At 45.7% G+C, this 26,116-nt stretch overlaps 2 protein-coding genes across 4 annotated transcripts in view; one reads left to right on the top strand and one right to left on the bottom strand.

Moving 5' to 3' along the window:
• The window catches only part of LOC125747482 (mitogen-activated protein kinase kinase kinase 12-like), a 35,166-nt gene extending 23,645 nt beyond the window's left edge, over positions 1 to 11,521 (top strand). Inside the window, 10 exon segments of the mRNA XM_049022777.1 lie at positions 4,091 to 4,249; positions 4,423 to 4,531; positions 5,703 to 5,812; positions 5,982 to 6,098; positions 6,574 to 6,711; positions 6,820 to 6,928; positions 6,930 to 7,538; positions 8,839 to 8,906; positions 9,000 to 9,288; positions 9,701 to 11,521. Of these exon segments, the coding sequence (XP_048878734.1) occupies positions 4,091 to 4,249; positions 4,423 to 4,531; positions 5,703 to 5,812; positions 5,982 to 6,098; positions 6,574 to 6,711; positions 6,820 to 6,928; positions 6,930 to 7,538; positions 8,839 to 8,906; positions 9,000 to 9,288; positions 9,701 to 9,799 (1,807 nt within the window). The 3' untranslated portion in view covers positions 9,800 to 11,521.
• Positions 11,522 to 12,185: 664 nt separating this feature from the next.
• LOC125747486 (poly(rC)-binding protein 2-like) lies at positions 12,186 to 26,001 on the bottom strand. 3 transcript variants are annotated; one of them, XM_049022783.1, is made up of 14 exons: positions 25,568 to 26,001; positions 24,991 to 25,081; positions 24,239 to 24,375; positions 23,989 to 24,012; positions 23,852 to 23,884; positions 23,538 to 23,654; positions 23,074 to 23,205; positions 22,359 to 22,487; positions 22,128 to 22,202; positions 21,305 to 21,346; positions 16,357 to 16,429; positions 15,573 to 15,628; positions 14,969 to 15,138; positions 12,186 to 13,251 (listed from the first exon to the last, which is right to left on the bottom strand). In XM_049022783.1, the coding sequence occupies exons 2-14, from the start codon at positions 25,034 to 25,036 to the stop codon at positions 13,215 to 13,217; spliced, it is 1,071 nt and encodes a 356-aa protein (XP_048878740.1). In that variant the 5' UTR covers positions 25,037 to 25,081; positions 25,568 to 26,001; the 3' UTR covers positions 12,186 to 13,214. The 3 variants fall into 3 exon arrangements, with proteins under 3 accessions (XP_048878740.1, XP_048878741.1, XP_048878742.1); XM_049022784.1 differs by lacking the exon at positions 25,568 to 26,001 and adding an exon at positions 25,197 to 25,393; XM_049022785.1 differs by lacking the exon at positions 24,991 to 25,081 and having other exon boundaries at positions 25,568 to 25,998.
• Between the last annotated feature and the right edge of the window lie 115 nt (positions 26,002 to 26,116).

Below are 26,116 nucleotides of genomic sequence, written 5' to 3'. Positions count from 1 at the left end.
ATGATGAATGACTGATAGACTGCCGACTGATAGACTGCCGACTGATAGACTATTACATGAACCTTCAGTATCAATGTATACAAGAAGTAGATAAATATGACACTGAGTTTATGAGCATTACGGGTGGGCAGTTTTCTGCAAAGGGACTTGCGCCTTTAGTAATGTGCAGTAAACTGGCAGGGGCGAGTGAGGCAAGCACCAGATCAGCAAAATTGGTTTAATCAACATTTACAAACTGAATTAAAATTAAGGTCCAGGAAGGAAATACAAAGATGCACCTCATTAGATCTGTAATCTTTTGAAAAGGTCGGTACATGCTTAGTTTAGTTTATGAGATCGAGATATGGGAAATGTAGCATAATCAATACTAGAGAGTAGTAAATTTAGATTCATGCGATATATTTTATCATTTACAATTTTTCAAAATGTTGTGTAGAATTACGAGTCATGCTTTAGGTATTTATCCATCCACCAATTCTCCAAATGATCACCCTGGTGATAATCACTGGGATGTATTTAGCCAGTTTTTAATTCGCTTTGCAAGAGTTCGGCAATATTACGGCCCTGTATTTCCGAAGTGAGCCGCAGCATTCTGACTAAACATCTAGAAAACTCCGGGGATCTCCAGAGAGGAGTTTGTGGAGGATGCTGCAGATCTGCCTCTCCCGCTCCCTAACCTGAAAGCGTTGCTGGATAATTCAATAATTGATTCGCCAGATGCTCTGGAGCGGCTGAAATAACCTGAAAGCCTTGTGGTTTGGCCTCCTGCCCACACTCCATTTGCAGAAATGGGAGAACCTGATTTCCTCTTATTTTATAAAAAAAAAATGTTCTGTATAAAAAAAAAATAAAAACCGAGTATTTACATAAATGCCAGAGGTTCATCTTCAGGCAGAGAAGCTCTTGCCTTGTTTTGGCTGCTCTTTGGTTTTACTCTCTAATATACTCTGACAGTACAGACTCTTCAGAGCGAAGTGCGTTCGGGAGAGAGAGGACCCAGGCTCTCAGGGTACCACTGAACACAGCGAGAGCCTGAAATGCAGCCCGTCGGGGTTCTGTTCTGTTCTTCGAAGCTCTTTCTTCAGTATTCCAAGAGAAGATGCAGGAAATTGAATAGCTAAGCATATTCATACTGCTACCTCTAGTGTTTTTCCAGCTGCTTTGGGCGCACGACTTAAAGGGACGACGCCGTCGCAGCTAGCTAAACGTGCCTGCCGCCCATCCCGCTTGAAACCCCCTCATCTGTGTGTCCGTCGCCTGCCGCTCATCGCATGTGGCCGTCTCAGGGTCTGGGCAGTGAACTCTGGTAGGGCTGTTCCCAAGGAAGATTTGCACACGGGGTCTGTAATTGAGTTTCCCCATTTCCTGGACTTGGTAGGACAGAAAAAACGGCCCCATGTCCGTAATGATGTGCGACTGGCACTGCTGTCAGAGGGTGAATCTGCACGCTGGACGCAGTCAAGCTGCGCTAAAGACACAACCCCGGTAATGATGACAACTGCTCGTGGGCTAATTATACCATATTAACCTGAAGGCCATCGATCTAAGTAGTTGCATGTGGAGATCTAGTCAAGCAGGTAGGTCATCTCTTCTGCTGCTGCCCTGGGAGACCAGGCCCTGAGTCGGGCTGATCGCACAGTGCCCTACTGACCACAGGGCGACATGCCCGGGTCATGGGTATGGGGGGGGGGGGCAAGATGCCATAACGGGCAACAGGGGATAGCAGCAACAGGATGTCCACAGATGTCGGAATCGCTCGCCGTCGTTTTCATGGTGGAGCGTGGGTTTGGGCAGAATTGCGTCAACTTTTCTAAAATATGATGCATGGTCTGCTCATTGGGTTCGGATTCTGGGTAACACTCTACTTCAGTGTTTCTGAATCCGGTCCTCTGGGATCCACAGCAGTGCACCTTTTTACGGGAGCTGGGAGGGAGCAAAAATGTGGACTGCCTGGCAGGGAGCAAAAACATGCATCAGCTGTGGGTCTCCAAGGACCGGATTGGGAAACACTGCTTTACTTATAACGCAGTAGTACACTCTTACTTAATGTATTAATTAACCAGAAACTAACTGTTAGTTACGTTCTGATCCCATGTTCGTTCATCATTAATCAGTCATAACAGTTCATGAATTTCATGCAGTTACTATATTTGTTCTTGACTTGTATTTGAGTAGTAACTCAGTTATAATGTTACTTGTGCCCGCTGAGGTACAGTGTTTGCAGACATGGTACCAGTGATTGGGAGGGTGCCATTTCGACCCGGATCTTTCACATCCTCTGTTATACTGAAACAGGATTAATGTAAGAAAGGAAGAGATGCTATACCAGTGTTTTCCAATCTGGTCCTTGGGCACCCAAGGCTGGTCCAACATGGACTGTCTGCCAGGGAGCTGGGAGGAAGCAAAAATGTGGACTGCTGGCAGGGAGCTGGGAGGAAGCAAAAATGTGGACTGCTGGCAGGGAGCTGGGAGGAAGCAAAAATGTGGACTGCTGGCAGGGAGCTGGGAGGAAGCAAAAATGATCCCCAAGGATCAGGTTGGGAAACACTGTGTTGCACAGCTTTATTAAGCGAAGGAGGCTGGTGGTGGTGCTCTGCCAGAACCTCCAACCATCTCCCAGTGACACGAGCTGAGCCCCAACCCAGGGAGCGGGTCGCATTTCACATGTCGCCGTTAACGGAAAAGCATCGGTGATCCCATGCAGGTGTGGATATACAGCACACACACACAAAACTGCCAAATTCGACTTCCTTAACACTGATGAAGAAGGACAGGAGGTGCAGCTAAGGGGAAAAGATGCCACTAAGCATGTAAACTCAAATCAGAACCTGCCAAGGCTCATTTGAAAATCCACATACACAGTTTTTACAAACTGCCCCCCACTGTTACCTGAAATCCCAATTGTCAATCTGAACCTCTTTGTTTATATTTGCAAAGAATCGGATCTTCACTTTCATCAGAAGACAGATCCATTCGAGAGCCACACACCTCTCGTCATCCAAGATAAACGGACCTCGCACAGGAACATACAGGGATGGTTCCAGTGTGTTGAGACTAGAATCATATTGGTCTTTTGCACAGATACAAAAGGGTATATATTTTTTCTATAATTCCAAACAAAGTTCCTGAATGGCACCTCCCTTGGTTCCAGGACCTCCCTTGGTTCCAGGACCTCCCTTGGTTGCTGCTTTGGTTACGATTTGTATTTTGCAATGCTGGGCCATGCTGGTAAAACAGCCATCTAAACGATCTATTAAAAAATGTAATTCACTAATAAATGACACAACAGACATCATATAATCCATTAAAACCTTCTGCAAAGACACTGAGAAGTTAGACTTACTCGCGGGAGGTCGCAGATTTTTAAAGAAACATTAAGCTAAAAGCTCAAGGGCAAATACCCCATTCACTTCAATTTGTTATTAACAGCTTAATATTGATATTTAAAATATATATTTCGTCTATAGTTTTTTAACCTTCTGAATGTCATCTGGGTAGTGTAGATGAGTTATAGTAAATGTTCGTCTGTTAGTAAGGCATAACTCTTTAACCGTGCACACGATCATGGCCACTCAGCCATGAAGATGCCGTCTCCATGGTAACTTCGGTTCCGTCAATAGCAACCTTGGCCCGGTTGCCCCGACCCCCCGTGTCTCATGGGCCTTGCAGCCCTGGCGTGACGGGAGCCAGGCCCAGGTCAGGCCGGCCGCCGCTATGGTGGCATCACGCAGCCTGTGGCAGAAACCCAGAGGGACCCTGGCATGCCAAGCAGGGATGTGACGCGAGTCCCAGGACTGTGAAACATGCTGTGGGAGAGAGGAATATTCCTGGAAGGCAGCAGGCCTGCATTGGGGACTGTACAAATCAAGCTTGCTGGGAGGTAATGCGTTTTGTCATCTGACTCCTCTAGGGGGCAGCAGCGAGTAGCATTTCGGATGCTCTGTGGCTCTCTTGTGTGTCGTATTAAATCTCCTCCATTCTAGAGTAGACTGGTCTGAGCCAGTTCCCCCTAACCCCACCCGGGCCTCCTCAACGCCGCCTTCTCATTTCCCTCCCTCCCTTGCGCTCATCCTCTCGTTCTTCCCCTCAGGTCATTCGGGGTGGTGCTGTGGGAGATGCTGACAGGAGAGGTGCCCTACAAGGATGTGGACTCCTCTGCCATCATCTGGGGCGTGGGCAACAACAGTCTGCAGCTGCCCGTGCCTGACAGCTGCCCCGACGGCTTCAAGATTCTGCTTCGCCAGTGTTGGTGAGGCCCCTGGCTGGCGGGGGAGGGGGGATAGGGGCCACAAGGCATGTTTCAGAGTGGGTGTAAAGAGCACACATGGAGGCATTGGAAGGCCAATAGGAGACGGATTTGGCGCTTAGAGCCACTTTACATTCTCGTTACCCACGATCCCCTGCTCCTCATGCCTCCCACAGGAACTGCAAGCCCAGAAACCGGCCGTCCTTCCGGCAGATTCTCCTGCACCTCGACATCGCCTCCGCCGACGTCCTGTCCACCCCACAGGAGACCTACTTCAAATCCCAGGTAAACCCCGCCCGCCTTGTACACTCTGTGCGTAATGGATACTTAACAAATGCTCTCAGCGGTGCACCAACAGCCTGTCTGGGGGCTAACGTGACAGGAACAGGGTACAGACACACTGAGAAACACAGCCTCGCAGATACACACATCTCCCGTCGGCCGGAGCAGGTGTCCATCACATCTCCGTTTCCACGACGCTCTCGCTTCCCTCCCAGAATTGATTTTTCTCTTGACAGCAGAGCTTATTCAGCGGCTGCATCTATTGATTGCTTTAATGGGGAGGAGGTGAAGGGGGGAAGGCCAAGGGAGGGGGTGTTGGGGGGAGGGGGTGTTGGGGGGAGGGGGTACAGGCTGGAGACTCCATTAGCTTAATAACCAGGGCCTCACACACACACACACACACACACACACACAAACCTGCTCATGCGAAGCGCCTGTTTGTCCTGTATTGCCATTTATCCTGTATTTCACTGCCATCTGTCCTGTATCACATTGCTGTTTGTCCTGTATGTCACTGCTGTCTGTCCTGCATTGCACTGCCATCCGTCCTATATCGCACTGCCCTACTGTATCACACTGCTGTTTGTTGTCTGTCCTGTATCACACTGCCATCTGTCCTGTATCACATTGCTGTTTGTCCTGTATGTCACTGTTATCTGTCCTGTATCGCACTGCCCTCCTGTATCACACTGCTGTTTGTTGTCTGTCCTGTATCACACTGCCATCTGTCCTGTATCGCACTGCCCTCCTGTATCACACTGCTGTTTGTTTTCTGTCCTGTATTTCACTGCCATCTGTCCTGTATCACATTGCTGTTTGTCCTGTATCGCACTGCCATCCTGTATCACACTAGTGTTTGTTTTCTGTCCTGTATCACACTGCCATCTGTCCTGTATCGCACTGCCCTCCTGTATCACACTGCTGTTTGTTGTCTGTCCTGTATCGCACTGCCATCTGTCCTGTATAGCACTGTCCCTATGCCCTACACTGCAACAGTGGCTCAGTCATTTCACTATATTCCTTCAAATTTGACATCAAAACTTGAAGTCCTCTACTCTCCTCGTTCCACTCCGCCCCCAAGCTTACACACCCCCACACTCATCTGTACATGAGTAAATCAGGAATCCCCACCACCTACCGGTGCGGTTCTGACTTTCACTGTTCTCCGCCACAGGCCGAGTGGCGCGAGGAGGTCAAGCATCACTTTGAGAAGATCAAGACAGAGGGCACGTGTCTGCACCGCTTGGATGAGGAGCTGATCTTCAGGCGCCGGGAAGAGCTCAGGTCAGCAACTGAGACATGGGGCCTGGAAGGTGGAGTCAAGGACCATGGAGAGAGTAAAGGGCTGCAGGGATCTATGATGATCTTAGGAGGTCCATCAGGTTGTAGAAAAGCAGATTGTTCCCCACACTGCTGCCCTAATCCACTCCTCACTCGTCTGCTCGTCACACAGGCATGCCCTGGACATCCGGGAGCACTATGAGAGGAAGCTGGAGAGAGCCAACAACCTGTACATGGAGCTCAATGCCGTTATGTTGCAGCTGGAGCTCAAGGAGAAGGAGCTACGCAGGTACCAGGGTCACACAGATCGCAGTCATGTCCGATTGGCCAGGCGCTGGCTTCCTGTGCAGTCACACAGGTCACACGGTCATGTCCGATTGGCCAGGCGCTGGCTTCCTGTGCAGTCACACAGGTCACATGGTCATGTCCGATTGGCCAGATGCTGGCTTCCTGTGCAGTCACACAAGTCACATGGTCATGTCCGATTGGCCAGGCACTGGTTTCATGTGCTTCTTCATGGTCTGATGAGTGCAATTAAACTGGTGAAACTGGAAAATTCAAGGTGTTCTGTGTTGCTTAGATGCTTCTCTTCCCATCAATAATTACTTCGTGTTCATTTTTCCCAAAGATTGTCTTTCTGTGTCTGGGATGAGGCTTAGGTTGTCACCCTCTAAAACCGTGCTGTACTAATCTCTGAAATACGAGAGGGTGCTGACCGATGTAGACACACAGTGGAGGGTTAATGGGCTCACTGTGCTTCCCAGGAGGGAACAGTCCCTGGATAAGAAGTACCCTGGGCTGTTCAAGCATCATGCCTCCAGGCAGAGTGGCTCCACCAACTCCATGGAGAAGCTCATCAAGAAGCGAAACGTTCCCCAGAAACTGCCTTCACATATCAAGAGGTATGAGGTTGTTAGACCTTCTGGGCTGCAGAGTTGTCCACTGTCTTCGTCTCCGTGTCCCCATCAGTTTGTTGACTTATGGGCGTCTGCATTACGCCTGTCCTGCAGACCCGACATCCTGAAATCCGAGGTGATCTTGCCCAAGTTGGATTCGTCCATGATGCAGGTGACCATCCCCTCCTGTCCCAACAAGAGCTCCACATCTCCGGGTCGCTCACCGCCGCGGCAAGCCGCGCCACCGCAAGGCCGGGAAGGGCAGCAGCGGGGACCTGGCGGGACTCAAAGCCGCTCTCTCCTCCTCCTGCCGGGATAACTGCTCCCCCGTCACCAGCAGCCCGCCGGCCAAGCAGCACTTGGCCCCCACCGCGGCTCTGCGCGGCCTGCAGCACGACCTCCTTCTCAAGAAGATGTCCTCCTCCAGTCCGGACCTCATCTCCACCACGATGGAGGCCGAGGGCCGCCACCAGAGGGAGTCGGCGGGGTTAGAGCGCAGCGGCAGCCTGAGTGCCGCTGCAGGACTGAGCAGAGCTGAGGTGGAGGGCGGGGTCGACGCAGGGGGAGGAGCCGACGACCCCACAGAAACCCCGCCTCGTAGTGACACGCCCAGCGAAGACGCTGTCTCCATCCCCTTCTCCAGCAGCCCTGACTCTCCTTGCGGGAGGGGCGCAGCAGCGGGCCGTAGCACCGTGCTGGGGGGCGTCCGGCTGCCGCAGGACGGCGAGGACAAGGAGGAAGGTGCCGGAATCAGCCGCTCGCCCCGGGGCAGTGGCAGTCAGCACCTCACTCCAGCAGCCATCCTTTACCGTGCAGCTGTCACTCGCAAACAGGTAGGCATCCCAAACCTGGGGGGGGGCAGGGGTTCATCACCTTAATCACTTTTAATATCTGTAATGCACTAATTAATGCATGCCACCTAAAACCTGAATGATTATCCCTTTTGGCCAAATTCATTTAGGTAAATTAATAAAGAGAAATAAACGTGCGCACAGCTGTTTGCTGAAATCTTTGGTGCCAGTCCCATTATTGGACTCAGTGATTATCACTCTGGGCTTGGAGCCCCACCCCCGTCTCTGCGTAAGTTACCAGTTACCAGGGTCTCCCCAAGATTCCCTCCATGTTCATCCATGAGGTTGAGCTAATTGCTGCCTCTAAGTTACTCATAGTGTGAGATTGTGTGTGTGTGTGTGGGGGCGGGGGGGGGGGGGTTTGCATAGATCACATTTGAGGACCAAATTCTCCCCAAAGTGTAGTATAAAACCTGAAATTTCCCTACTCTTTTGAGGTCCCCATTTGGATAACCTCAGTTTTATAAAAATCTGTGAATGCAATCAAAAAAGCAAAAATGCCAAAAGTCTTGAATTTTGGTTGGTTACTTATGGTAAGGTTAGGGATGGGTAGAGGTTAAGGGTGTTGTGATTGGGATTAGGGTTTTTCCCATAGAAATTAACAGTCCCCATTTAGATAGACCAACCTGTGTGTGTGTGTGTGTGTGTGTGTGTGTGTGTGTGTGTATGTCCTGCAATGGACTGGTCACTTATTCAGTGAATTTGCCTGCATCCTGCTTCCTTGGGCAGATTTTAAGCTCATCACTAACCTATACTGTAGAAGCAGCTATAGAAATGGTTAGATGTTCCGAATTTGTTGCCTTATTGCACTTATTTATACATTTTAGTGAATCTGATCTTCTTTTCTAAAACCAGTGGCCTGTACTGCGAAGTGGGTTTACTGGCTTATCGGGGTAACTTGTCCGAATTAAGGTACCACAGTTTAAACGGACTTCACATTCGTTCACTTACATTTTGCCCAGACTACCTTAAATCCAACAAGTTACCCCGATAAGCCAGTAACCCTGCTTTGTAGTCCAGGCGACAGATGTCCAACCTTGATCTTCAAGTCCAGGTTTTTGATCAGCATTAACTTTTAACTAATTATTCACACAATTTAAAAAGAGGCTCAAGTTTCTTACAGACTCCGGCTTCACTAAAGTGTAAAAAAATGTGTTTTCTGTTGTATTCTGTGAACCTGGGTAGGCATGTTTTTCTATCATCGTGTCGGCTCTACATGTTAATGCCTCACTTGGCACATGGAATGATGTCATATCCTGTAACACACACTGATCCATTCCAGAAGCGAGGTGTATCATCAGAAGAGGAGGAGGGAGAGGTGGATAGTGAGGTCGAGTTGCCACGGAGACGGTGAGCTTGGTCCAGCACGAGTCAGCCTCCCCGGTCTCTTTGTCCCAGCAGCCCCCCCTAACCACCCGAACCTCTCCCTCGTGCTCTGTACAGCCGGCCCGTTGGCATGACGAAATGCCAGTCGCTGTCCACCTTCAGCTCAGAGAACCTCTCGGGGTCAGACGGCGAGGAGGGCAACACCAGTGACCACACAAACAGCGGCACGCCGGACGTAGTCAGCACCAACACCGACGAGCGGCTGGACGATAAGAGCGACGACCTGCTATCACAGGGATCGGAAATCCCGACCGACCCGGCCCAAGCCTCCGACGGCCTGTCTGAGAAGGAGGCAGCCATCCGGCAGGTCAAGACGCAACTCAACGCAGAACAGAACAGCTACGAGGTACCGCTGAGGCTCCACACCCATCATGACTTACTTCGATTCAATGTCCTTAACCACTGCACCACCTGAACCCTGATGTTCTAGATAGAATTTATGTCCGTTACCCCTGCTCTACTTCACATTTGGAGTGTATGCAACACTGCATTTTGTTTAGATACTGTATCACTGTCTCAGACTCAGTGGTTTTGGTTGCTACAGTATGGGAATACATTGGTGGTACCTAAGAGATAGTACTTGCTTGGTTGAAGTTTACTGACAGGAATCAGCGTCCGAGCACTGTGGTTGATCATCCATTAAGACATCGTAAACTTTGAACGTGGGTGTAGATGTAACACAGTAAAAACTGTAGCACAGTAAAAACTCCACTTCCTTTTCCTGTGGCTCTAATTGTTTCGTCTTCCTGCGCCCCTAGAATCAAGCCCTGTACGACGATTCGGACTGCGACAGTGCGGAGTTGGATCAGTCAGGCAGTGCTGAACCGAGTCGTCCTCCCAGCACTGGGGCCCTGTGAGGACCCCTTCTGGCCCAAACCCAGCCTTGCAAAAATACCCAACCCCACCTCACTAGACAGCCACTCACCAAACCCAACCCCCAGCTGACCCATACTACACCTGAACAAACTACACTAAGGTCTGTAAAGTTCCGTTCAAGGTCTGTGCCCCAATTCCCTTCCATAAGACATGAAGTTTAACGGAATTTAAGATAGTGGGACATCAGACCTGTCATATATCCCTCACTAGAATTGTAGTGTTAAACTAAATAGTTTGCTTGGGTTTTGATACATGGAACTCAAGTGGAACTGGCCTTGAATGGAACTGGCCAAGAGGTAAACAGATCAACTTTCCAGAACAAGTTGAAGCAGGGAAAACGTGAGAATTGATGTATTCTTCTTCCATCGCAAACTCAACCTTGACACAAAAATGTTTTTTTTTCCCTCGATTTCCTGCTCATTGTGAGCTATTCATGAGTAAGGCGATATATTTTCATTGGATCCTCCTTTTGTAAAAACCTGAAAGAGGGAGTGAAGGCAGCTGTATGAGAAAGAATAATTCCTTTTCAGAGTAACACAGATCGCGTAGCCTGAAATAATCATGTTTACACAGTTTTCCCTTTATTCTTGTTTTTAATAGTTTACAAAATATATTTTATATCAGGGATTACGTTGTCATTTTTACATTATGTACTTTAAATGATTGTTTATGTAAATATTTTATGTCTACATTGTACAAAGGGCAAATTTCAAAGAGTTATAAAAATCTGACACTGTAAACAAACATTGGTGCTGATGTTTTCAACACAATGGGGTAATTGTATATTGGATAGCGTATCAGGTGCTGTTATAATGACATGAAGTTTTAGATTTTTGGAAGAAAACAATGCCTTTCGACGTGAGATATATACTTCCACAGCTGTCCCACATCAGTAAAATATCACTGGATACCTTTGGGGCGAGGTCACCGTGTGCAAAGTGGGAAAACAGCTAGATTCAAGGGTGGTCCCAGTGGTCAAGACATTTCAAAATGAGCTGGAAACAAATAAGCATTTCGACACCGAATGCAGCTGAAAGTGTACAGACAAAACAAAGCATGCTTGTAATATAGTATGTGTAATTAAGATTGTATATTGATGTTGCCCGAGATGCTTGGGTCCACGAAAACAAATGAAGAGAGAACAAACGTTAAAGAACAATGTTTAAAGTCCCCGTGTGATACACTGATGGTACTTTAATCTTCCAATATTAGTAATAATTAAAAAAAAAAAAAACACAAGCAGAATGAGTATTATTTTTTGATCTGGCGTTTCATTTTTATCTGGAGGAATTGGCTCTCACACAGTCAGCTTCCAGTGAACGAAACTAGTCTGCACGCAGCCTTCCACCAAACTCCGCAGCCTGTTACTTTACAACTTAGACATGACAACTTGCGTTCTAGACATTTATAGGCTTGATGTTCATTTTAGTAATGCTTAGATTTCTGTATAACCTCTTCCCCACATTCTGTCCTTTTAATTAAGGAATAAGTTAAAGAAAGCATGTGCAGTTTGGTGAATCTGACAAATCCTAGGAGTCTCTTGTTGCCATTACAGCAATAGAATACTGCCCCCTGGTGACTGGAAGAGGCACTTTTAAGTTTCTTACACTGGGGAAAAAAAAACCTCCTTTGAAAAGAAGTCTTTTTATACCGCATTATGTATCTGTACTATAAAATGTATTTAAGGTCAAATTAAGACAAATTAAAAAATATACTGTTATACTACTCATGAGAGTTTTTATTTTTGAACAGAAGGGAATACCATCACTTGGAGGTTCTCTTGTCTGTTTGTCCATCCAATACCCAGATATCCCCACCTCCATACAAAACCACTCTGGAGACAAATTTATAAGTAATATTTAGAAAAAAATATATTTTAAAAAAAGTCCACTCCTTTAAGACTATTTTGCAAAATGCGGGAAGCGGGAACAAAGGAGCACATTTACCGTGAAAATCTAACAAGGACAAAGCGGGACATAAATGCAAGGTAATTAGAAAATTAGACATGATAATTAATTAGGTAATTATTCCGTCCATTTGCATACAAAATTTAAAAAGGAGCATTATGGCTACCGGTACAACAAAAAAGTTAAAATATCCTTCACACGCAGACACATGCTGTATGTCTTTGCGAGTTTGGTTTAACTCGGGGTACACAAAGGGCCTGTGTGCACACAGAATTTTGGGATAACCTTTAACGCCTCTGGGACATGGGATTTTTAAATAGGTGTGAAAAGTGGGTCTCAACTTTCCATAAAGAGGAATTTCGATCATCTTACTTGCTCTGTGTTGAATGATAAACGCACGGGCCATCTTCAGTGATCATGCTGCACAATCAGCTTGAACAAGCCAGCAGTCAGCAGCGGGTGAAGTCATGTTTTTTTAATTTTGCATTCTTTCCTCAACAATTTTGTGGCACTCGGGTCTACAGCCTTTTTGAAAACGTGCACAATTTTTTCCTGCCCAAAAAAATCATCATAATAAATAATTATATTTATATATATATATTACACTGTTAAAAAAAATCAAATCCGAGAAGATAAGAGCAGGAAAATCACAGGAAATTTCGCTCTCGTCAAAGTACAGTTGAATGATTCATAGCTCTGTCACGTTACGTATCACAGAAACTCTGCCCATCAATCTCCCCCACTGATACATGAAAAAAAAATCTTAATTTAAAACTATCATTCCAGCTTTAGTAACATGTATTAAACAAAATAATTCCCCTTGCCTCACAGTTAAGGCCAAGACCATCTGTCCACCTGAAGTACATGACTTGTCCACAACTTATAAAAATCAAGGCAAAGAGGGGATGGTGTAAAACAGGAAAATTGAAACACAATTGACAAAAAGAGCACAGTATCAGTAAATGACAGATGTGATATCCCAAAGGGGTACAGGCCAATGTGTACATCTAATACGTCAGGAAGATGAACTCTCAACATTGTCCAGATTTCCCATTAAACGGTGTCACATTCACCAATATAAAACACAGAAGGGTTTACAGATCTCTTGGGGGGGTGGGGGGGGGAGGGTGTGCAGTTAAGCATAATATAAATATAAAGACAGTTTCCTGTATTTCATTTCATCGTAGTGTTTTTAAAATTCTTTTTCACATTAATTTCTAAAAAAAAAAACTGGTGTTACAGAACAAAACCTAAGACTGTTCAGAGTATTCAAACTATACTTCCAAGTGATAGTTGTACTACACAGGTTTGAAGGACAGTAAAAGCAAACATATGAAATAAATAAACAGGTAGACAGCTATACTTAACGAGTGAGCTTAGAATTAAACATAGGAAATGCTGGATTGTTGCATAAACCACCTCACAGGAGTTGACAGTTTAAAGGGTTGGGGGTATGAGGGGATTTTACTACTGAAGCACTGCCAAGGGGTCAGTTGGTTGCCAGCCCTGTTGCTTCGGACGTCAGCCTGGAGAGAGGTTTGGGAGATACCAAGGGCAGGAAGGAGGGGGGACAAAACAACACAAAAATAATGAACCAATTTCACGTCTCAAAACAGCTGAAGTAGCACATCACTAACTCTGATAATTATTACTTGAAATTACTAAAAACAACTTGACGTATACTGGAAAATATGCACATGCATAGTATTTCAGAAAAAGAGCACATGAATATGTATTATTTTCAGTTTCAGTTTCAGAATGGATATATAGGCGTCTCAGATTTTCTGAGCCTGTGATGCTGAACATCACCGTCAGCGCCGTAACGCTCGCACTGGATGGCGTCAAACGGCACACGGCTACACAAGTGCGCAAGAGCAGAATAACACGCCTTAACAGCATAGTAACTAGACTCAAATGTTCGTGGTTTTTTTTCTGCCCAGCCACTTACTGAGAGACAGAGACAATTCCTTGTGTACCCCTGAATAAAAGATTGCATTCATCATCAGCACTGATTAGGAATCTACGTGGAAAAGCCCACATTACTGTCAAACGGGCGTTGAAGCACAAAATTCACACAGACTTCAAAGACAAAGTGAAGATCGAGACTTTGTATAATAAATCACTTTGCAGTTTAACTCATCAAATGGAAAGAAAAACAACATACAAATTTACTCAGCACTGACTGAAGTCTCCATTTGGCAGAACCATACACTCACTAATAAAATACCAAGGTAACCTGTTAATTTATATCTTAACAGACTAGTTGACAGCATGCTACAGTCATATCCAAAGCAGGGGTAATATTCTGGGGTAATGTAGAAAAAAAAGTGTCCTTTCAACCACCAGCAGAACACTAATAGGGAGATAATCTCCGCTTCTTGGACTTGGAGACCAAGTCTGCAGAAAGCTTTGACTCAGTAGTAGATGAGGGGGCGGAACTACTGGAGGGCGTCCCACTGACAACATGGAGGGCCAGAAGGGGGAGGGGTTTGAGGCTGAGCAGACTGGAAACGCAGGCAGGAGAGCTGGGCAGCGGGGGGTCGGAAGAGGAGGAGGAGGAGGAAGGGGCGGGGCCTGCTGCCAGTAAGGACAGGGAGATGGAGGCTGGGGGAGGCACCACACACGAGGAAGAAGAGGAGGAGGAAGAGGAGGAGGAGGAAGAGGAGGTAGCAGTTGTAGTAGTAGCGGCAGGAGTAGTGGTAGTAGTGGAGAGAGGGCAGAGGCTTGTGCTGTGGGTCTGTTCAAGGTTCAAGGAGGAAGGTTTAGAGGACTCTACGCTGTAGAGAGAGAAGAGGGAAAAAGAGGGACACACAATGGGGATGGGTTACAGGGCAGGCTAGGTAAGGGAAGAGGTGAGGGATAAGAGCCAGCTTGGAAAAATAGGGCATGGACTGACGCTGGGGGTGAACTTGACAAACAAAACAAGGCACGGGAAGACAAACTTCCGCGGTGAAACACTAGGGGAAACCAGTATGGGTTGATTAGTATGGATTAGCTTATGGGCCAGTCAAGCTGGGGTTAGGAACCTGACAGCACAGAGTGGCAATTTCAGGGGGGGAACCTGAAGAACATCCACAACGAACCCCTTCCACACCTGTGTGACTCCTCCATTATGATTTCAAGCAGTGGGAGACTATGAGCGACATGCTCAAATTCAACCTGCACAGTGGCAGACGGGACACACTAATGGAGGGCTAGTCAACAGCAGGGCTGACAAGCCCATGCGGCTGAGGATTTAGTCACCTGGCGTTTATGAGGTATTCGGCCAGGCTGATGCTGGCCGCCGAGCCTGTGATGGTGACCTGGCGGTCAGAGGACCCCTCCATCGGGTTGGCAATCTTGATCTGAGCTCCGGACATCTGCCTGATTTCATTGATCTTGGCTCCTTGGCGGCCGATGATGCACCCAATTAACTACAGAAGGAAGCAGAGGGTTCAGTTCAAATGTGTTGCACATGTGAACCTATCATTCCAAAAGCCTTCTGCAAAAATCTCACTAAAAAAGGAAAATAATTCTATTTCAGGACAAAGCAAAGACTTATACTGCTTTTCAGAGCAAGTGATCTGCTTCCACTGCATGGAGAACTAATCAAAACTTAATTTATATTTCTATTTCTTTAATCACTCAGGGAGGTGACAACCTGTTAAACACTGTGGACAAAAATTAGGAAGTAACACTGCCATTACTTTGCTTTACCAAAATCTTACACAGCAGAACTGCTTCTTAGAAAATTAGCTTCCATTGGATCCTGTTTGATTCTTTTTGGGTTTTTCTTTGAAAAGGTTTGTAGAAGCCATCGTACATTACAGCTATTGATATAAATGTCAGGCAGTAGGAGGACACTCACATCATTGGGAATGGTCATCTCATGAGAGCCAGTCTGACTCGAGGCATCCATTCCTGCTGCATAGGGGGAAAAAAATACACTGGTCAATATGGCCCTGGTGGCCACCTCATCACACCTTTCTTGCCTGCAAGAGCTTCTGTCTGCAGTTTTGGGTTTTCAGAAAACACAAACTGTCTGTCAGCACGTTTTTCCTCTTGATAAGAGGGTGATGGGGGAAACTAGGCTTGAAAGCCCACAGATGACAGTAATTCAGCTTATCAATTTCGGCATCAGACTTGATTGACAAAAACTACAATACAGGGGACAGCACTAGTTGCCTAACACCTCCTGGGTCGGGGAATCGAATCCCAACTTCATTCCATTCTGCGTGTGTGGAGTTTCCTGACACGGGTCATCTCCCACAGTCATAGACATGCTGTTAGATTGACTACTCCAGGCCTTCACACACCTCTGTCCCGCATAAGCAGATGTATGGAATTAATACAGGGGGGAAAGGGGTCAACTAAGTATGAAACACCATCATTTCTTACTGGCGAGTTCTGAAACTCCTGAGGTCAGAAACTTACAATCAGGTCAAAATATGACAAAAATGATCATATACGAGTGGTAGGAGATTGGAAAATAGACACCAAGCATAACTAAGAAATGAATAAATGTATTGAGAGCTTAAATTTAATCTCCACAATGATTCTTTATTTCCAAATGCCAAGAAGACTTGAGCAAAGTCTATTAGGCAAAAGAGACTCAATTGGCAGAGAGCAGAACCTCCCATTCAGGTACCTACCAGAGAAGCCTTGGTTACTGGGAGCCAGTGGAAATGGGTTCTGTTGCATGGCCAGCTGGTGAAGTTTTGTGAGCTGTGGACAGATAGGGGGCAGAGGATGACAGAGAGAAAGGATAGGAGGGAAGGGAAAGGAGAAGGAAGCGACACTAATGTGGGATCATTTAGCCAGTAGGAGGCAAACCTGGTTTCTTTGAGCTATGTTAGTGGCATAGATATGACTCAAAGTCGTGCATTAAGGTCCAAACGTCATCAAATCTCACAGGATCTCAACAGCTTGTGCAAACAGAGGCTCAGGAAGGGACACACCCACAGAATCTATTGAACTGCCCATGAAGAGATGATTCTTTTTGCGTGGAGGATTCCATTGTGCGGTGCGGTGGCACGGTGGTTAGCACTGCTGCATCACAGCAAGAAGGCCCCGGGTTTGATCCCGGGTTCTTTCTGGGTGGAGTTCGCATGCTCTCCCTATGTTCATATGGGTTTTCGCAGGGACTCCGGTTTCCTCCCACAGTCCAAACGTAGACACACCAATCATCCTACTCTGCACACATTGGCCCTGTAGTTGTGTGGCTGGGTGAGTGTGTGCGCCCTGTAGTGTGTTGGTGCCCGCCCAGGATTGGTTCCTGGGACAGACTCGGCAACCCCAGTGGGGATTAAGCAGTCACAATAATGGATGGATGGATGGATTCCACTGTATAATGACGTAAGTGAACTTGAGTTTCTGAATACTAAATTTGAACATTTAAAAATAATTGAAAGAACCTTAAAAGGAGCTTTCGGAGTTGCATTAAAAACTGCTTTTCTCCGAATAATGGTGAGTACAAGAAGGACAATTAGTCATTTGAAATTTGAATAAACACATTTTCAAAATAAAGTTTAGTATCAAGCCCTCTACTATCGTATACGTGTTTTAAACATAACTAAAAATAGTTTTAACTCTACTAATGGATGTTCCGTCACTGTGCTGTTTCACGAAGTACTACAACTGACTAAACATTTCCCAGTGAAGATTAACAGCTCAAGGTGGTTATGTCTGGTAAGATGAAACACATATATATGAATGGGAGTGTGAAATCCTTTGGGGATACAGCGCAAGATCACATAGCCAAAAGCTTGATTCTGTCTGGACTATACTAGCGTGCATGTGTGTGTTATAATGTCCCAGGCACAACAGATCTGCAGTTCCAGGTCAGACTCTTGGGGATTGCTGGACATGCTGTTTTTTCTATTAATTCGGCTTGGTTGGATTTTTGTGTCATGCTGTGAATGTCTTCCATCTTACACTTGTCCTTATGATCAAGTGCTGTAGCGCTGAACTGGACTATACCCCAAAAACTACCCTGGAAGTGTGACAATAAAATTATCTTTATCCTTATTTATGCATCTAAAGTCACTAAAGAAGTGTGTCACATCACCAACACAGCAGCTCAGTAAAAGCTTTAACCTCAGGACTGAAGCCAGCCCTGGCCCACTTCAAGGTCGTCTGTCTCACCACTACATGGCCACACGTGAGAGAAAGTCCCAATTTTTACTGCAGGTACTATCAATAAATGTATGATTGGGTAAATGTGATACCTATCATCATGGAGGTGCTACAAAAGCAAAAAACAGAATCAAGCCATGACCAAACAGGCAGTATTTATGTTTACAGATAAGGAGCAGTAACATTTTTTTCCTATGAAATTTCTACGTGCAGAATCAGGACACGTCTAGCATAACTGATTAGAGGTCCGATCATTCTGATATCTGGTATTTGCAGAACAGCTCATCAGTCCCTACAGAAGTTCCAGGAAACGTCACTTTAATCAATGCTGCTTCATAATAGTCACAGGCTAAAAAAACAAAGAATTCCGCCAAACAGGTTTAGTAGACTGTTAAGGCCTACTTTAGTAGGCTGTTATGCACGCTGTTAAGGCCATTAGGAGTTTCATTTTAATCTGAACCAATGACAATTCAGTTTGACGTAACGCCCACAAATCAAGGCTAAGTGATCTTACCCCACCCATTCAGTGTGCCCAGGAGGGATGTAGGCTTAAAGCAAAGCTGATTAAGGACAGATTCAACAGTGAACCAGGTAGTGTACATCCATAGGACATGGACTCGTATCCAGGTGTTTGATGATTCAAGCTGCTACAAGGAATCTGCTTTTGTACCATTTGTACGAAGCATTTATAAAATCAAGTCGTTTAAATGAAGACTAGCCACTTAGGTTGAACGTTTCAGCAAAGACACAGTATGGCACAATGAACATGACCAGCATCTCCCCAAACTTCAAAACCACAATAAAGGCTGCCCAAAAATACTGAGCAGAAAGGTAGATTGATCCTCTCTGTGTCCTTTGTTCCGCTTCACTAGAATCTGGGACGTGCTCAGCAACAACTACGTTCAATCCATACCTCACTTTTCTCATCAATTTGGAAAGGCTGATATGCACTTCATGCAGACAGAATGTTTGAAATGTCACCTCCAGAATGCACACTCATTTCCCTACCCGATTTATAATTTCTTGTACTAAGTAAACATCAGACAGTCAGTGGTATATTCTGTTAGCTATGCACACAGCTGTAATTGTCCTTGCGGTATGAAATGGCTAAAATGATATTTAGCCGTAAGCTGCATTCCATGACTAACTAGTGCGTGGCTCCAGCCCACTCAACATTACCGCTTTTACACAATTAAACCAAAATGCACACCAATGTTAAACACAAAATGGAGAGAACAGTAATACTTTTCATTCATCCACATGGGAAAACCATCTTTTCGCCTAACCCTTCATGCTCTCCATGAGGCACACAGACACAAGTACAGGTGAGAGCAAAGCTGGGGGTCACGGCGCAGGTTTTATCGGTGCCTGGGCGGTTAAGGCCCAATGGTGACATCAGTCTGTTGGCTCCGGGATTCGACCCTGTTACTTTCCGATCACATGCCTAATGAATCCTGCCCTCCTGAGCTTCACTCACCATAACAGACACTGCACAAGACATTTTACTGTCCTCCATTTGTTCCCATGTCCCATAGGTCTCACCGCCATCTCACACTGTATCACTGCATGGATAAACCAGGACACAACGCCTCCTGTGAACATGCCATCAGCCTCCAGCTGGTCACATGAGGCTCCTTGGAGACTGATCTTATGAGATTCCAGTCCAGCGGGAACTCCAGTTCTCAGATGTCGCTATAAAACAGCTGGGGAGGGGGGGGGTGTTTCCTGGCCAGCTCACAACACAGCTAAACAAGAGGCAACGCGCCTTCTCTGCACATCCTCACATCAGCCAATGTGGGACATTGCGATCTAACATACGTCAAGGCTACATCAAGGTCATCTAATTGATGTGCATGTTATTTTCACACTCATAATAATTACACAAGAACAGAAGACACTCACAAAACTGGAGCCTTTAAAAATACACTGTCAAAAGCCTAAAAGCTACCTACTCTCTATTAACCGCAAGCAGGAACAGTTTAAAAACAACCAGACTTCAGTCTATATTTTTCACCAGAAGCAAGACGGTGTATGAACAGCTTGCACTTCACACATGGCAGCACAGCAAGTATTAAAGACAACTGGAAGAAATATACGAATCAATGATAACAGTGTTTGGCAGCTTCCAAAGTAATCACCTAGAAGGTGACAGCTGGGTGGATGGAGTAAATTAACACCAGTGATACAAGGCTTTTAGAAATAAATTAATCTTCCCATCAAAGAAACACTTCAGCCACTGAAAGAAGTGACCTATAAATTTCACAATGAGCAGATTTAAGGTTGACATAAAGAACAAAACACCGGCCGGCCCACGCAAGGTGCCTTCTCACACAGGCTTCAGACTTTCGGCCTTCTGAAACTTAACCCAGGTTATAAATCTCTTATGAGACTCGTCCCACCCACACAGACACACTTCGGCTGTCAGTTTCCCTTTGCATTTGCCTTAAAGGACACACCTTTTTGCCACAACCCATTTTATGCAAATCAACTTCATTTTCAAATCACCTCCTTCCTCGCCTTGAACCCAGTCGCCTCCGGTCACATGCCTTCCACTTCCGCCCTCCACCCACTTTGACTCATGAACACGTTAACTGTGATGATTCAGCCCTGCTTACAAAGACGCAGGCAAGCTGCTCTGTGCTCTACTAAACCCAGACGATTATCCAGGGCACACACGAATAAAACATTCCCATTACGGTTATACTTGCACTGAGTATAACTACCTTTTTCACTGAGCCTGGGTGCATGGACTGGAAGGGAGAACAGAAGATACAGCCGCACACACACCCCTCACTAATGGGGCGTAACACCATGCATGCTAAAATTAGTAAAATCATCATACAAGCGGGACAGCTCTGTAATTGCTGGTAAACTTGCTTCAGGGAAAACAAAGAAAAGCTACGGTAAAAACCAAAGCGTGAAGGACAAGGTGGTTAATGCCTGCTTTTGTTTTTACTGGCTTACTTCTGAAACGCGTATATAGATCAGTTATTTATCTGGGTGGAGTTAATGCCCAAGTGAGAAATCAATAATAAATTCTGCGCACTACATACATAGACTTGAGTTTGGTCGGCGAAACAAACATGCATTTGTTACGAAAAGGGGAGCAAGGAAAAGCAAGTGAAATAGCAAAACCGAACCAAGGACAGCCAGACAATGAACTCTAATCCACAGAAATGCGGGGATATAATGAAATAAAGGTCTCAAACAAATTATAAATACTGGCTACTGACAGTTCTGGTACAGTTTGCCTGCTCAGCAGTAAAATTCAATAGACTGGGGTCAGAAGGGGACAATATGGTGTCAGTGCTCATCACTCAAATGTTGAGCTGAAGGCCACCGATATACACAGCCCAAGCACAACGCCCCTCCTCCACCTACCAACCCCCCCCCCCCCCCCGTAACAACCAGGAAACATGCTGGAGTGGGGGAAGGGAACAGGGAAGAATGAGGGACAGCACTTACATCAGGCTGTGGAATGGCATGCTGGCCTTGAACAGCATACGCCTGCAGGAAGAAAACAGACATTCACTAAGGACGTCTACAAACACATAGGACTGGAATCTGTACTACAGGACCCAACACTAACACCCTATCAGCTTTACGACAAAACACTCCACTTCATAATATTCTTCGTATATTGCATGCAGTTTACTGTATTAAAAAAAATCAAATTGTGTGTCTAAATTGCAACATGTCCTCTTTTTAAGTCACCCAGGAATCAGGAAGCTCTGAAAAGGTAAAGGACAATGCACTTCCTCATGTTCAGTTCAGCTCGATCAAGGCATTGATACAGTTTTATGGAAGCTTTGAATAAATGTTATATTTTAAAAGCAGTTCAGAAGGCAATATAATTCACCAAATTACAAACAAAAGGTTATTAAATGCATCCAATTATCATGGTTATAGAATTATATAATATATATGCACACAATGACATAATAATGTAGTGCTTCAGTATTAAAAGTAGCCAACATTATGCTCCTTTATCCTTTAAATTGTGTAATAATTGAATAAATTAGCTAAGTATCCACTTCTCCACACACAATGGCTTTTTATACAAACTCATTGAAATAACCCACGTTCAGTGTTCATTACCCATTAAACCGTCAAGAAGACACAATAATATGTACTTAAAATGTGCAAATGTTTCTAAAATACACTTATAGGATATGTTGCCTTGTGATGGCAAGAGCTAGTAAGGGTGCTTATGAAATGCCTGTAATTAAATGTCTATGAGAAAAAACAATAAAACCGGCAGTCGAAACTGCACAACCCCTGTACATACCTGTCCGCCTGCAAAGATCACAGGCGATGCTGATGGTTTAGGCCTGTAAGGGATGGTGACACCCTTTGGAGGAGACTGCACAAGAGGGGGAGGGGGGGCAGTTAATGGACAAAATGCTGAGAGGAGCCACAAAGGGTTCACTGGGCCTTGAGGAAAACTAAAAAGGTTTACAGCTTCACTTGGAGGCCACAGATGTGTTACGGAGGAAGGCGGCTGCACTCGCTGTCCTACCTCAAGCATGACCACGCAGATCTGCTTGACGCACTCGATGATGGACTGGGGCGTACCAGCGATGGTGATCGCTCTCTCTGTCGAGTTTGGAAGCATATCCCCCGCCACCTGAACTTGTGCACCTGTCGACTAGGAGGGAACAAAATTTACCGAGGTTATCAGTCATCAGTACTAATAGTGGCATTCATTCATTTGCCGATTCGTTACTTTTTGCAGTCATTGCCATTGGGCGTCAGCTTAAGAATGACAGACATTCTCCACACATACCAAGCATTACTGCATCAGTTCAGTATAGTTATGAGCCTTATTCAATGTTTATTCCTCATCAGTGCTAACAGACAGTTTAGGTGACCAAAAATAAGTATGAACAATATCCACCCCAAATACATTGAATTATGCAATTATGCCTTATTACAAAGTCTACAATTAAATTTCCGGATCATCCAGATGTTTTCTCAGCACACACACACAACCGGACTGTGAGCGTGTTTTTTTAAAATTTTACCATGTAAACATTCTGCAATGAAACATGCGATTCCTATGAAAGCAATAAATTCAATAGCAAACATTAAATATCAATAAACGTTACTGTAGACAAACTCTGCAAATACAAAAGGTAACAGCAATATTATTGATATTTATTAATTGATAATTTTTTATTATTATTGCGTGGCACGTAGGCCCCAGCCACAGCACCCTCCAGGGGCAGACTCACCTCCCTAATCTCCTTGATCTTGCAGCCCCCCTTGCCGATGAGCGAGCCGCACTGGCTGGCAGGGACCACGATGCGTAGGGTGACAGGCGGCTTGCTGGAGGCCGTGCTGTTCGTCATGGAGCTACATATGTCCTACAGTGAGACAGGCAGGGACCTTTAGCTGTGCAGCAGCCTGAAATGCTATTTTAAAATGACTATTTCCGTGCTAACCAGAGACAGCAACTTGCACTGACACCCATGATGCTGTAAAGCAGGGATCAGCAATTACAAAAAGCTTAAACCTGGACAATGTCTTCATTTGCGGCTTTTGGACATTAGATATCGGGGGCGGGGCCAAATCGGGTAGGGCGGGGAATACACAAAAAAGACGCCTGGTGATTTTAACAAAACTGGCAGGTGTGTGGGCTGAGGGTGCGAAAGCACAGGCAGGGGCCCAGCGTAGTGTGCAGTAGTGACAGCGATACCTCCTCCAGCTTCTCTGTGATCATGGAGAAGGCTTTAAAGATGGCGGTGGTAGGGCCTGCCAGTGTTATGATCCTCTCAGGACAATTCCCCTCGGAGATGTTGATGCGAGCCCCGCTCTTGTTAATAAATAAGAAAAAGTAAAGTGCAAAGACATACGCAAGAGAACATGCAACACCTAGAAACTATTTTCAATATTGCGTCACAAGAATTTGCACAATTACAAGCTATTTATATGCACACTGGTGTATTTCCTGGCCAAGTACATCTCCATGGTAATGAATGAAAGCGAAGATGAAGTGGCAAGAATGCTTACTTCTTCTCTCATCTTCTTCACAGATTCTCCTTTCTAGTGGAAGGAGGAGAACGAGTTACCGCATATCACAGCCACCTCTGCAGCAAGGCTCAAGGCTCAGCTTCCGACAACACGAAGACCACAAGGAGTGACCTTACCTTGCCAATTATACTTCCAACTTCCTAAAACAAAGCAAAAAAAAAGTAATATGTTTAAATGGCGGATTTTTGGGCTTTTCATCTCTGCACTTTTACACCATTAAATAGAATCACACGGTCATGAGGACACAGTGATTTATATAAACAAAACCAAGAGATTTCATGCGAACAGTATCCATGACTTAATTGAAGAACGTGTGACTGACAGTGGCATTTCAGTCATCATGGTCAGTCATGAGGGCTTTCTAACCTTTCCATGCATGAGCAACCTGATAGTCAGGGTGACATTGAGTCCAGCCTCAATCACACCGGAGTCCATTACTGCAGTGTCAGGGTGGAGGCCAGAGCGAGTCAGAGAGCTGGTGTCTTTGGTCACAAGAATGGAACCTGAGTAAGAGAGGGATGGAAACGGCAAATATGACCAAAGTCAGGGCGAAGCCTACAAACTGCACATAAGTGGTAGAAGCAATGCTCTTCGCAGATCACCAAAACAATGACTTTACAAAATGTGAGCACTGCAGTGTGTCTTTTACAGAAGCCTAACTAAAAGTGCTCCGTGATGATATCAAGTGTACCGGGGCTGAACCTTAGCTTTGGACGGGTCCATCCTCCATCAACAGATGTGCGATCACACGCCTGTCTCCCGCACAACGCCTCAGTATATATAACATTAACATCTACTGGGAGCCTTTAACTCGTCATAACACGAGAGAAGCGCAGATTCTTAGACATTTAAGAACATCGCGTACTTCAGCAACGATAAGCCAGCTATCTGGGTACGCTTCTGGGAAAACTTTAATCCCACAACAACCCCCGGAGAGTTCAGCCTCCACTCCCCTAAAAAGGCAAGCCAGATAACATATGAACAGGGTGTCTTTCCTCAGTGACAAGTAACAAAACACTTAGACTGCGTCCCTTAGCGATACAGTGAAGGGGAGGGGGTACAACTCAAACTGTGCACATCGGGCCTTTTATTAAAAAAATAAAAATGTTAGCTCTCACCTCCGTTTAAAAGTCCAAGTGGGAATATCACGTTTGAACTGGCCATTTCAGCAGACACTTTTAATAAGCATTTTACGCATACTTAACAAGCCTACGAGAAGAGCAGAACAGCCGTCAGAAGTTAAACGGTGACAGTACTCAGTATTCTGCATCAATAAATAGAGAAAGCGATAAGTCTTGATTACATGTACCATTCATCAACTTACAGTGTCCCACTGGGTATTAACGTGCGCAGTTAACGTTTCTGACTAGAACCTCAATCTTGTCGCGAGAGGAAGAAATGCAAATAAAGCGATGTGTCATACACATATTCACGTACACATAACATTACACACCGCCTAGCGAAGCTCTTGAACTATGACGGTAAGCAGTATTAGCAGCTATAACCGCGGCCGCCTGGGTAAACAAGCCGACTCTTACCGAGCACTACTGCGCATTGTGAGCTGCGCGCTCCTGCGGCCTCGCGGCCACGCTCGCCACCAAGCCGCGGAAGCGGGCGCCGTGCGCGTCGCCTGACGCTTTTAAAACCAGCGACAGCCTTCAATAAATAAATAAAAGCAATATTAAGCGCTCTTACCTGTCCGATGTCCGATGTATTTGAAGGGGAGGGTGGGGTTTTAAGGGTAGAAGGGGAAAGGTTCGGGAGGGTATACACCCCCGGGGGTGGGGAAGAGATTTTGAAGGATTCAGGGGGAAGAGGGAAAGAGTAATAGTACGAGAGTCAGCTGCACTGTTTCGCACAAAGACAACAAAACCACCACCAGCAGCACTAGCAGCAGCAGCAGTAGCACCACCTCTCAACTTTCACCTTTCACCCACCCTTCTCCGCTTTAACCCCGCCTAGGACATTGCGTAGTAGTCCCAAACGTCCGTGAAAAACACTTCACGGAGACGCATAAAATCGCGAAAAGAAACAAGTAAATCGACGACGAACGACAACATCAATAAAAGCAGAAGTTTTAATTTTACAACGAAACGTCTGTGGAAAAATTCAGTACGAGACCCTAAAAAACGTCACATCTTTGCTGAGGGGCGGATTTACGCAAATCACTGACGTAGCGGCTCGCGTGCCGGAGGGTGCACGTGCCACCTAGCGCTCGTGGGGTTTCGTTTACGGCTTGCGGCG

The sequence above is a fragment of the Brienomyrus brachyistius genome, chromosome 8 (assembly GCF_023856365.1).
Source record: "Brienomyrus brachyistius isolate T26 chromosome 8, BBRACH_0.4, whole genome shotgun sequence".
NCBI lineage: Eukaryota > Metazoa > Chordata > Actinopteri > Osteoglossiformes > Mormyridae > Brienomyrus > Brienomyrus brachyistius.
Note: the sequence above shows the minus strand (reverse complement) of the source record. Positions and strands in the feature narration are given on the sequence as shown.